The sequence below is a fragment of the Trifolium pratense genome, linkage group LG3 (assembly GCF_020283565.1).
Source record: "Trifolium pratense cultivar HEN17-A07 linkage group LG3, ARS_RC_1.1, whole genome shotgun sequence".
Taxonomy (NCBI): Eukaryota; Viridiplantae; Streptophyta; class Magnoliopsida; order Fabales; family Fabaceae; genus Trifolium; species Trifolium pratense.
In genome coordinates this window covers 28,520,095-28,532,576 of record NC_060061.1, presented here as the reverse complement: position 1 = coordinate 28,532,576, position 12,482 = coordinate 28,520,095, and the positions used below count along the sequence as shown (strand labels likewise).

General features: G+C 40.0%; 2 protein-coding genes across 2 annotated transcripts; one reads left to right on the top strand and one right to left on the bottom strand.

Moving 5' to 3' along the window:
- The first annotated feature begins 6,893 nt into the window (after positions 1–6,893).
- On the top strand, positions 6,894–7,741 carry LOC123914909 (secreted RxLR effector protein 161-like). Its single transcript, XM_045966069.1, has 2 exons — positions 6,894–7,213; positions 7,405–7,741. The coding sequence occupies exons 1-2, from the start codon at positions 6,894–6,896 to the stop codon at positions 7,739–7,741; spliced, it is 657 nt and encodes a 218-aa protein (XP_045822025.1).
- A 1,655-nt stretch (positions 7,742–9,396) lies between these two features.
- LOC123915799 lies at positions 9,397–10,788 on the bottom strand. The gene has a single exon (XM_045967041.1). The coding sequence runs from the start codon at positions 10,604–10,606 to the stop codon at positions 9,749–9,751; it is 858 nt and encodes a 285-aa protein (XP_045822997.1). The 5' UTR covers positions 10,607–10,788; the 3' UTR covers positions 9,397–9,748.
- Between the last annotated feature and the right edge of the window lie 1,694 nt (positions 10,789–12,482).

Here is a 12,482-nt window from a genome sequence, read left to right as displayed (position 1 = left end):
AAAGAATTATTAAAATTTTGAAATTCAATGAGCCTCAATAAAAACCCTAGTTTGCACAAGGGAAAAGAGTGTCTCACTGTTTTTTATTTATTAATGAAGATGGTTCTTGTACGTCATTAAAATAGTGCTGAAAAGGTATGAATTTACTTGTTCTTCCACCAACGGCGTGATGCTCCGTAACTAGCTGTAGTAGAACTTTAAGTTTGCTATGTTCCACGTTCTGGGGAGGGTTCTTCCTTCCATAGTCTCTAAGCGATATGCTCCTCCCTCAAAGGCTTCTTGTATGCGAAAGGGGCCTTCCCAGTTTGCCGCGAACTTCCCTCCTTTATCCTTTCCCATGGGTCTTTTCAACACTAGATCGCCTTCTTGAAAAATCCTCTGTTTGACTCTCGTATTATAACGCCTAGCGGCCCTTTGCTTTATGGCGAATTCTCTGAAGTGTGCTCTCTCTCTTCTTTCTTCGATCATGTCTAGGTTCTCTTCCAAAGCTCTATCATTCTCCTCCTGCGTTATGGTTTCTCTGCGCCAACTGGGAGGATTTATTTCCACCGGGATCATTGCATCTGAGCCATAGACCATTGTAAATGGTGCTTCTCCCGTTGAGGATTGGGGGGTGGTGTGATAGGACCACAGGATGGGCGAGATGTGGGCTACCCAAGCCTCGCCTTTGCTATCTAGCCTCCTTTTCAATGCCCTTAATATAACCTTATTTGCCGATTCAGCCTGTCCGTTAGCTTGTGGGTGCTCCACTGATATAAAGGTGTTTTTGATTCCTTTGCTTCGACAGAATTCCACGACCTTTTCGCTGGCGAACTGAGTGCCGTTATCGGACACGATGTACTTAGGCAAGCCGAATCTGCAGATGATTTTTTTCCAATAAAAAATCTTGACCTGTTCCGCCGAAATACTAGATATTGGCTCTGCTTCAATCCATTTTGTAAAATAATCAACGGCGACGATGATCCATATTGCTTGTCTGTAGCCAACTGGGAATGGACCAACAATATCCACCCCCCACATGAAAAAAGGCCATGGGGATAATACTGATTTCAATGGCTCTCCAGGCATGTGATGTAAATTAGCGTGTCTTTGGCATTTATCACAGTTTCTTACGTACATGGCGGTGTCATCGTGTATATCCAGCCAGTAAAAACCTGCCCTTAATATTTTTCCTGCCAAAGCCCTTGAACCGATATGGCTGCCACATGAGCCCTCATGCACTTCAGACATAATATGTTTTGCTTCTTCCTTGCTGACGCATAGGAGGAGGGGGGATGCGAATCCCCTTTTGTATAGTCTATCCCCTACCATAGAATACCATGCCGCCGTCTTCTTCAATTTGAAAGCTTTTTCCCTTTCTTTTGGGAGTTCATCCTTTTGGAGGTATCGTATAATGGGCGATCTCCAATCTTCTTCCTCTATCACCATCATCAAATCTTCTCCGCCGATGCTGGGAGTTTTGATCGTTTCTTGGATAACGGTTCTATGGCTCCCTGGTTTCTTTGTGCTCGCCAGTTTTGACAATAGATCTGCTCTCATGTTTTGCTCGCGAGGGACATAAACTAATTCGAACGAGTCGAAGTGTTTAGCTAGACATTGCACTCCCTCTACGTATTTGATTAACTGTGGTTCCTTCGTCTGAAACTTTCCTGACACTTGGTTGGTTACCAGTTGGGAATCACTCATGGCTTTTAACTCCTTCACTTCCATGTCTTTTGCTAACTTCATTCCTGCTATCAAGGCTTCGTACTCAGCCTGGTTATTGCTGGCTTTGAAGGCGAAACGTAATGATTGCTCTATCATAACGCCATCTGGTCCTTCCAACACTACTCCGGCTCCACTTCCCCGTACGTTGGAGGCTCCGTCTACTGAGAGGGTCCACGTCGCAGCTTTCTCAGTTGTTGGCGGGGTAGACATTTCTAATACAAAGTCAGCCAACCTTTGCGATTTGATGGCCCCTCTAGGCGAGAAAGTGATATCAAATTCTGATAATTCGACGGACCATGCTACCATCCTTCCCGCTAGGTCTGCTTTCTGAGGACGTTCTTGATAGGGTAATCTGTTCTAACAACTATCTTGTGGCTTTGAAAGTATTGTCTTAATTTTCTAGCTGTGACAACCACCGCAAGAGATAACCTCTCTATCCTCTGGTATCTTGTTTCTGCTCCTCTAAGGGTTCTACTTACAAAATATATAGGCTTTTCTTCACCCTCCACTTCCTGAACCAGAGCTGAGCTTAAGGCTCTGTCAGAAACTGCAAGATAAAGGTAGAGGATATTACCTGGTAGTGGGCGCGTCAAGATGGGCGGCGATGCCAAAAATTCCTTTAGTTGTCTGAAGGCTTCTTCGCATTCGGGCGTCCAGGAGAATCTTTCATTCTTCCTAAGGGATGCGAAGAAGTGGAAGCCCTTTTCGCCCGCGCATGATAAGAATCTGGATAATGCCGCTATTCTGCCCGTCAAAGTTTGGACCTCTTTCACAGATGTAGGACTTCTCATGTCTATGATAGCTTGACATTTTTCTGGATTGGCTTCTATTCCTCTGTTGGTGAGCATGAAACCTAGGAATTTTCCTGCTTGCACCCCGAAGGAACATTTCGCTGGGTTTAATCTCATGTTGTACTTTCTTACTGATCCCAGGATGTCTAAAAGGTCTTTGTCATGGCGATTTCCTTCGGGAGTTTTCACTACCATATCGTCAATGTATACCTCTAAGTTCTTTCCTATTTGCTCGGAAAAAACCCTGTCCATCAACCTTTGGTATGTTGCTCCTGCGTTCTTCAACCCGAAAGGCATAACGTTGTAAAAATAATTACAGGTATTCGACATGAAGGCTGTATGACAGGCATCTATAGGGTTCATCTTTATTTGATTATACCCTGAGTAGGTGTCCATAAAACTCAACATTTTGCATCCTGAAGCACCATCAATCAACCTGTCTATGTTGGGCAAAGGATATGGGTCTTTGGGGCATGCCTTATTTAGATCCGTAAAATCCACGCACATCCTCCACTTTCCGTTGGCCTTTTTCACCATGACGACGTTAGCCAACCAAGAGGGATATTTTATCTCTTCAATGAATCCAGCCTCTTTTAGTTTCTCCACTTCCTCTGCTATTGCAGCTCGCCTTTCCTCCCCAACTTTTCTTTTTCTCTGGGAGACAGGTTTTGTGTTGGGTGATATTGACAGTTTATGTGTTATCACCCCTTCATCTATTCCTGGCATATCTGAGGGTTTCCATGCAAATAGGTCAGCGTTGTCCTTCAATATTTTGATGATTCTTCTTCTCTCCTCATTGGGCAACGCCGTTCCTAAACTGGTTGTTTGGTGCGGGTGATCGCCGATTTGAACTTGCTCCAGGTCTTCTATAGGGCTCACCCTTCTGTCTTGAAATTCTTCCCTTGGATCCATGTCTGAATTTTCTATGATGTTTATGCCACCCGGAACTGTGGCTTGTCTTCTTTCGGATGCTCCATTTGTATTGGATGCTCGATGCCGTATCTTTAAGCTGGACTCGTAACATTTTTTGGCGAGGATCTGATCGCCTCTAACTGTTCCCACTCCTCCGTTATCTAGAGGGTATTTAATTGCTAGGTACAGAGTGGACATGGCCGCCCCTAAGGTGTTGAAAGCAGGTCTTCCTATGATAATGTTGTAGGAGGTGAACGGAGTTTTGACTACCAAATATCGCACTTTGATAGTCTTGGCGTTACTTCCCTCCCCGAAGGTAGTGAGTAGGGAGGCGTAACCCATCACGTCTACCTGTTCTCCGGAAAACCCAACTAGAGCTCCTGCGTAAGGCTGCAACTGTTCTTCCGCTAATTGCATGGCCTTGAAAGCTTCCCAGTACATGATGTCTGCTGAGCTCCCTGAATCAATTAGTACTCTCTTTACATCGCAGTTCAGGATTTGGACTTGTATTACTAAAGGGTCATCGTCATGGGGCGCTACCTCCAGGCCATCCCTTGCAGTAAATGCCAAATCCGGGACGTCGAGTGGTTGGGGTTGTCTCACGAGATATATCTCTGAGATGGCTCGACGCACATATCTTTTCCTTGCTGAGCTTGACTCCCCTCCTCCTGAGAACCCCCCCGCTATTGTATTAACAGCGATCCTCTCCTTTGGAGGCTCTTTACTTGGTCCCGGAGTATCTCGTGGCTCATGCCTGGGGATTTTTGGCACGACGACTCGGCCTTGCGCTGCATCGTCAATGAACCTTCGGAGGTGTCCGCTTTTAATCAGTTCTTCGATCAAATCTCTTAGGCGGAAGCACTTTTCCGTAGAATGGCCTCTGCACCTATGGTAGGCGCACCAGGCATTGTCGTTGAGTCCCATGGGGATATTGTTGGCTCTTTTGGGGGGGAGATTTGCCAAGCCACTGGCCAGAATTTCGTTTAACACGTACACTTTTGAAGTGTTTAATGGCGTAAACTCTTCCTCGGCGGGGTGATTCCTGAACTCTCTCCTTGGTGGTTGATGGTATGGCTTACCATGGTGCCTTTGCCATGTGTTTCCTTGATGACTTCCCGTTTTTGGTCGCGGGTGTTCTGGGGCTCTAGTAGCACGGCCTACATATTCCTTCTCCTTGGCGTCTCTTTGCCTTTTCTCGGCGTTGCTTTCTTCGCCCTTTATGTAACACTCCGCTCTTTTGTTTACCTCCTGCATTGATGAGGCTGGTTTTGGGCTAGGGATTCGTTGAAATGTCCTGCTCTTAGCCCATTGTGGAAGGCCGCCACGAACATCTCCTGGTTTGGATTTGAGACCTTGATGGTGGCCTCGCTGAATCTGGCTAGAAAACTATGCAACGATTCGCCGTGGTTTTGGCGAATGGAGAATAGGCTAGTTGACGTGACTTTCACGTGTTTCGATCCGGCGAACTGGTGAACGAATTTTTTGTGAAAATTCGCGTAGCTTTCTATTGAATTTCTTGGAAGGTTCATATACCAACGCAAGGCTACATCCTTGAAGGTGCCGGCTAGTAGTTTACATTTTAGGTGTTCTGGAGCATTGATTATGGCGGTTTGTGTTCCAATTGCCATCAGATGCTCTCGAGGGTCAGTTTTTCCATCAAAGGTAGGAAGGTGAGGAACTTTGATCGCTTCCGTGACTTGTGTATCCCATAAATGATGTGCCAAAGGCTGTACATCCATGATGTTCTCTCCTTCCTCCTCTTCTGAAATCATTTTTTCTTTTTCTTTCTCATGTGTTCTTTCGGCTTCGATAGCCGCGATCTGGGTCTGCAAACGCCAAATTTCTACGACGGCGGCTTGCAAGGTGTTAACGCTAGAATTATCGTTGTTTCCATGTTCTCCAGCCATGTGGAGATGTTTGATTTTTTCGTCTAATTGCTGTGATAGGCTGGGATCAAATGATTTTACCGCAGCCCCACGGTGGGCGCCAAAATGTTCTGGTAAAAACTCAAAGGGGGTTGTATTATTGATTAAATGGTGTGATTACACTTGGTTCAATCCCAACAACCCTGGGAGTTTTATAAGTCAGAAAAAGGATCCCTTTACAAATGAAAGCATGGAGCTATTTATAGAGACTCTAGTCTTCTTCTCCAAGTAAGGATTCCTAGAAATCCGGTCTACCGCGCCTTATAGCGTGAAAATAGGGATGAAGACCTTGGTCTCCAAGCTATGGCAGTTGCGGGAGGTTGGTTTCTTCCTCCCCAAGTCAGTTGCTGTCGCAGAAGAAGATATTTTATAACAATACGGAATTCACTTCTGGGCGTTGCCATGTTGTTGTTGGTCACGCCTTGGTCTCGAGTCGCCTAATGGGGCGTTTAGGGCTTTCTGGATTTGGGCCTAATACTCTTTCCTATATTACTTGGGCTTGTTGAATTTGCTTCTAAGCCCAGTGCCTAGTCCACCTCTCAAAAACTATTAACCTTCCAACCATAAAATCCTAGTAATTAGTATTGAAAACCAATTAATAAGAATTAAAAGATAAACATTTACTTAATAATATGTTATGACTTGGTCACAAATAAATTTATTAATTTAATTATTATACAATAATTAACTTTAAAATAAATTATTCTATAAAATATCCAACGAATAATAATTGTTAAGGAAGAAAAAAAAGAATTTGAGATTGGAAGAAACAAGTTAAATAAAAATGAGAATTTTTCTCTAGGAACCATAGGATGAAAAAAAAAAAAAAAAAAAAAGAGAATTTAATCTCAAGAACCTCGTTCACACGCTCGGTACCAACCATTTATGCTTTAAGTAAAAGGCTTAATTAGATTTAACAAATAAAACAAGTAGGGATTCCTACCGGACTTTTAAATCAAGTTTAGTTATATGAAATAAATTTAGCACAAAAATTTCCACATTTCATGACATTGAATATTTCTTCACAAGGTACAAGCTTATAAAATATAATTTTTTATTAAATCGTAGTGATTTTATCAAGTTTACTGTTATAAACAAATACTTATTCTCTCTTTTTATTCTGTTAAATAGGATTACCAAGAGTATATATAGTTAAACATGATGTGGAATGCTCACGTATTTTTTATTTTGTAGCTAAAATTAGTAATGAAATTTCAGCTTTCTAGAGTCTGGACAAGTGGGAATGGAAATTTTTCCTGACTTTCGAACCACTTAGAATTCAAAGGATTATGATTAAGAATATAGGTATATAAGAGGAGGAGGATGACAAGTCCAAAGTTTTAAACGTTAAACATGATTTCTAGAAGGTAAAGGCTCCCCCTAATCTTCCTTTAATTTTTCTTTGGTTGGATAAGGTGGAAGTGGAATTTTAATGATAAAAAAATTGCTATAAGACAAATATCACTTTTTTTTTAGAGTCTAAAAAATAACTTATGCTTTTCAAAGTGGATTTTGAGAAGGCCTATGATTCGGTGGATTGGGGTACCTGGATAAGGCCATGGAGAGAATGTCGTTTCCAACCTTCAAACAAGCACCTAGAGCTTGGTTTTCTAAATTTTACAAGACTATCACCCAATTGAATTTCTCCTCTAGTGCTCATGATTCTGCTCTTTTTACTCGGAAAACTGACAATGGCACTGTTGTATTGCTTCTTTATGTCGATGACATGATTATCACCGGTGATGACTCCATTGGAATTGAAGAGCTCAAGAAATTCTTGTGTCAACACTTTGAGATGAAGGATCTTGGACCATTAACTTATTTTATGGGGCTTGAAGTATTATCTTCAAGTGGTGTCTTGTTTTTGTCACATGCTAAGTATGTTTCCGATCTCGTCTCTCGAGCATGTCTCACTGATTGTAAAATACTCCTCTTGAACCCAACATTTGATTTACTCCTCAAAATGGTACTTTACTTGCCGATGCCACTCTTTATCGGCAGCTCGTAGGTAGTCTGATATATCTCACAGTTACTCGGCTAGATATTTCATATGTTGTTCATCTTGTTAGCCAATTCATGGCTTCACCACGTTCCACACATTATGCTGCCGTCCTCCGGATTATTCGATATATCAAGGGTGCCTTATATTATGGTCTTCACTACTCAGCTACATCCTCATTGATTCTTAACGCCTACTCTGATGTTGACTGGGCCGGTGATCCAAGTGATTGCCGTTCTACCACTGGTTTTTGTATTTTTCTTGGAGATTCTCTTATATCCTGGCGTAGCAAGAAACAAACTTTAACAGCCCGCTCTAGCACTGAATCTGAATATCGTGCTCTTGCTGGCACTACTTCTGAGATATTGTGGCTTCGTTGGCTTCTTGCTGATTTAGAGACATCATAATCTTCACCAACTAATCTATATTGTGACAATCGCAGTGCCATTCAAATTGCTCACAATGATGTTTTCCATGAACGTACCAAACATATTGAAATTGATTGTCACTTCATTCGTTAACATCTTCTTCGTGGTGAACTTCATCTTATCTCCATTGGCACTCTTGACCAGCCGGTTGATTTGTTCACAAAACCTCATTCACCTTGTCGCTTCCGCACTTTAGTATCCAAACTCAAGTTGGTTAATGCTCCACCCACTTGAGTTTGAGGGGGAATGTTATGATATAGGAGTATTGTGATTCTCTTATTATTCGACTTTATATTGTAATTATGTTAGGATCAATTATATTTTATGTGTAATTACTTTCTTTGTCTCTTTGTCTCAAATCCTATAATATAAATAGGAGCACTTGCTTGTCCTTAAACATAACACAAAAATATATACAAATGTCTTTTTATATCTTCCTGAGTTTCTACATACAATTTTTTTTTTTTTTTTTGTATATTTGTGCTACTGCTATCACTCTCCGTGCATTTTTATCCATAAGTTCGCGGGTCCAAGGCGATTATCTACCAATGACTTTTATTTTTTTGGGTACATTACCAAAGACTAATTTAACTTTAAGTAGTCTTTCTTATAATATTCTACAGTACTTATCATTTAAACTTTAGCTTACAAATCTTGTAATTAGGGGTGCTCGCGGTTCGGTTTGGATCGGTTATGAGGCAAAAAGTCATCCGATCCAAAGAAAAAATAGCATGCGGTTTGGTTCGGTTTTTGGATGTGCAAGAAAAATATCCAATCCAATCCAATCCAATTTTATGCGGTTTACTTCGGTTCGGTTAGTTCGGTTTTATTCGGTTTTTAAATAAACAATGCATAAATACTTGTAATATAAAAAAATATATTTTATATGAAACTATTTGAAAAGAAAATTAAGCAAACAACTAATTATATATATAGGATACTTGGTGGACGGTTTAGAAAGTCATATTTTCAAGATTGCAAGAGAAAATCAAAGAGTATTATTATGCAAAAGGGAAAGAACCAATAAAAAATTTAGGATTGTTGCCGTTATGACAATTGAGTTTTAACCATGGGATTTTATATGGATTTGGAGTAACTACAAGATATATAAAATAATTTAAAACCAATATATATATTGGTTAATATAATATATCATACTAATAAAAAGAAAAATAAGTATTAAAATATATGTATGCGGTTTGGTTCGGTTTGGATCGGTTTTGAGAAATCAATCCAAAATCCGATCCGATCCAGCGATTTTTACAAAAGGGCATCCAAATGCATCCAAAATTATTCGATTTTTTGCGGTTTTCAGTTTTTTTGGATCGATTTTCGGTTTTTAATTGAATTGGTTTGGATTTGAGCACCCCTACTTTGTAATCCAAGTATTCAACCAAGAGTTTAACCGCGTAATACAGACCCACACGAAATAGCAAAAAAACAAAAAGTTAATCTGTCAAACTTAGGCAGTGCATAATTAGAACACCATGAATCTAAACATTTGCAATGCAAAGGGTTAGACAGAGCAAAGATGCATCAATCATTATCCTAATTTAGCTGCCAAATCAGCTGACCTTCGAACTTGATCAATTAATTAAATACTAGTATTATATTATATATGCCCGTTGTTGCTTAAAGATAAACCAATCAAATATACGTATACTTTTGTCAAAAATATATAAATATATATTCTTTGTCATCTTAATTTATACAAAAAATCCACCAAAACACTAATAATTCAAGTACAACCACCAAACCCCCACCAAAAACTTTCATAAAAATCATACCTAATAAAAGTTTGATTCCTGACAAAAAGAACTTAAAATTCCAAATAATTTACAGAACAAAGAATAAATACTACTGCGTCTCAACCTCTGTAATTACGATATACTAATACAGTACGTACTTACTTAGATTAATAATACTGTAATAAAATTGTAATAATAATAATAATACTGTAATAAAATTGTCCAGTTGGGTCGGAAATTAAAACGGGTTCAAATTTCGACCAAGCCCATTAACATTAGAGAAAAGTCCAACCAATTCGGGTCTGTAAGGCAAAAAAGACTTTCTCTTACTCTGATTTTTGCCACCGTGATTCTCCACCGTCGGAGACACTTTACTCGCCGTCGTTTTCGGAATCTGAAACATCACCGGTTGCTTATCCTTACCGTCGCTATGACTCCTCAAAAGCAAGTTCCTAAGCTTCCACCGCTTAGAACCAGAACCAGTTGAATTACTCTTCTTTCGTTCAATTCCTACCGAATTTGGATTCCAAACGCAGTAACTCCCTTCCGCTATGCCTTCAAGGTCGACGCTCTCGTCGGTTGAAGACGAACACGTCGTTTCGCTTTCTTCAAACATCAGTGTCCTTAAAGGTAAACGACGTCGTGTTGTAGTTTCGTTAGGAACAGCCGAAATGGATGAAACGACGTCGTCGTTGTCGTTTAGTAGAAGATTTTGATCGAAAATTGGATAGTACAAAGGTTTGATCTGACCGTTGTAGAAAATGTCATCGGCGGAGGAAACCGCCGAGAAAGTTGTAGTATCCGTAGAAACCACCGCGAATTCGAATTCACTTTTTTCATCTTCGTCGTTGCCGTTTTGATTAGTTGAATTGTTGTTGTTGGTTTCCCATGGTTGATAAAGCGCGTCCTCTTCGGAATGAGGTTCCCATCGAAGCTCATCGATGACTCTGGCTGCGATTTCAGCGAGTGTTTCCGATGAGTAGCTGCTGAAACTAGGAGAAGGAGAAACGTGATTATGAGAATAAGAAAAAGAAGCTTCTCCTTCATCATCTCTATGATGGTGCTGAGGCTGCTGCATCGTTTCCACCTCAATCATGATAATAGCTTCTGATTTCTTTTTCGGCTTTTGAAACGCGATTCCGTTGCTTTATTTATTTTTCACAGCTATTGAGAAAAAGAAAGGCAAATAAAGGTAAAGAGAAAGAGTTTGGTTCAAAAATAAAGGAAAAGTGTGTGGAGAGGTTGTGGCTTGGGATATATATGATGTGTTCAATTAGTGGTGCAAGATTATTTTTCTAATTAGTGCGTTATATATTTGAAATAAAATAAAATATCATGATAATGTGTGCCATAAGTTTTTATTTGACACATGTGCCATAGATTTTACAAAATTCATCGTTGGATGGAAAGTTTATATCGTTTACAAAATTCATCGTTGGATGGAAAGTTTATATCGTTTAGATATATATATTTTTTAATTTTTTTTTAAAATCATTTTATATGTTATTGAGACTCATCAAGTTTAACTGTATTGAATAAAAATTCATAAACCGTTAATTTTGACGGGTCTCAATAACATATCAAATGATTTTCAATTTTTTTAAAAAAATTTATGGATGATCTATACGATAAATTTTCTATCCAACGGTGGATTTTGTAAAATTCGTATTCGATATAGTATTTTTGGTGACTTGTGCATGGTGCACAACTTAAGACGCTTGTGCACCATAGACTCTCTCTCTCTCTTTCTCTCTCTCTCTCTCTCTATATATATATATATATATATATATATATATATAGTGCTACTAGAGCCCTTGTTAAGGATATTTCAAAAAAAAAAACTTGTTAAGGATTCAATTTATAAAGTTTTCTTATAAATAGTATAGTCAATATAATATATACGCTTGTTCCTAAGGTTGACAGCCCTCGAAAGCTAAATAACTTTCGACCAATTTCTCTAGTTGGAAGTCTTTATAAGATTTTGACAAAGGTTCTCGCGAATAGACTCCGGTTGATTATTGGCAGTGTTATCTCGGAGACTCAGACATCGTTTGTCAAGGATAGACAAATTCTTGATGGGATCCTAATTGTGAATGAAGTGATGGATGAGGCGCGAAAATCTATGAAGGAACTTTTATTATTTAAAGCTGATTTTGAAAAAGCTTATGACTCGGTGGACTAGGGGTATTTAGATACAGTTATGAGAAAAATGTCGTTTCTGACCTTGTGGCGAAAGTGGATAATGGAGTGTGTCAGTATAGCTACAGCATCTATCTTAGTTAATGGCAGTCCCACCGAAGAGTTTTCGCTTGAGAAGGGTCTTGGACAAGGTGATCCTCTCTCTCCTTTCCTCTTTTTACTGACTGCAGAGGGATTGAGTGTCATGATGCGAGCTATGGTCCAGTCCAGCCTCTTTACAAGATACAGTGTCGGCTCCGCAAATTCTACGGTTGTTTTCCACCTCCAGTTTGCTGATGACACTTTGTTGCTAGGTAAATCTCTTCTATTGAGTCTTTGTTGAATACATTTTTTTGGGGCGGGAGTGAGGGTAATAGGAATTTTTTTTGGATTAGTTGGAAAAATGTTTGTATAGAAAAGGAGCATGAAGGGTTGGAGGTTAGACAAATGAGGGAGTTTAATACGGCATTGTTAAGCAAGTGGTGTTGGCGGTTGTTGGTCGATAGAGGTGGGATGTGGTACAGGGTTTTGGCTTCCTGGTATGGTGAGGTGGCAGGGCGGGTAGAGGCTAGGGGCCGTTTTGGATTTGTGTGGTGGAGAGAGGTGGCGAAAATTCGTGATGGTGAGGGTGGGTGGTTTGCAGAGAGTGTTGAGAGGAGGGTGGGTAACGGTGTCGACACATTTTTTTGGACAGGCGCATGGTTAGGTGGCGTTCCTTTGAGTGTGAGGTATAGGCGTCTCTTTGACCTGTCTATTAATAAGTTAAGGTCGGTGGCGGCTATGTGTGAGCTAGG

Bases quoted from the DNA above. Each gene is read 5' to 3' on its own strand.
- LOC123914909 (XM_045966069.1), top strand. From the start codon at position 6,894: ATGGAGAGAATGTCGTTTCCAACCTTCAAACAAGCACCTAGAGCTTGG. The intron at 7,214-7,404 runs GTATGTTTCCGA...TCATCTTGTTAG, and splicing joins TTGTTTTTGTCACATGCTAA to CCAATTCATGGCTTCACCAC.
- LOC123915799 (XM_045967041.1), bottom strand. From the start codon at position 10,606: ATGATTGAGGTGGAAACGATGCAGCAGCCTCAGCACCATCATAGAGAT.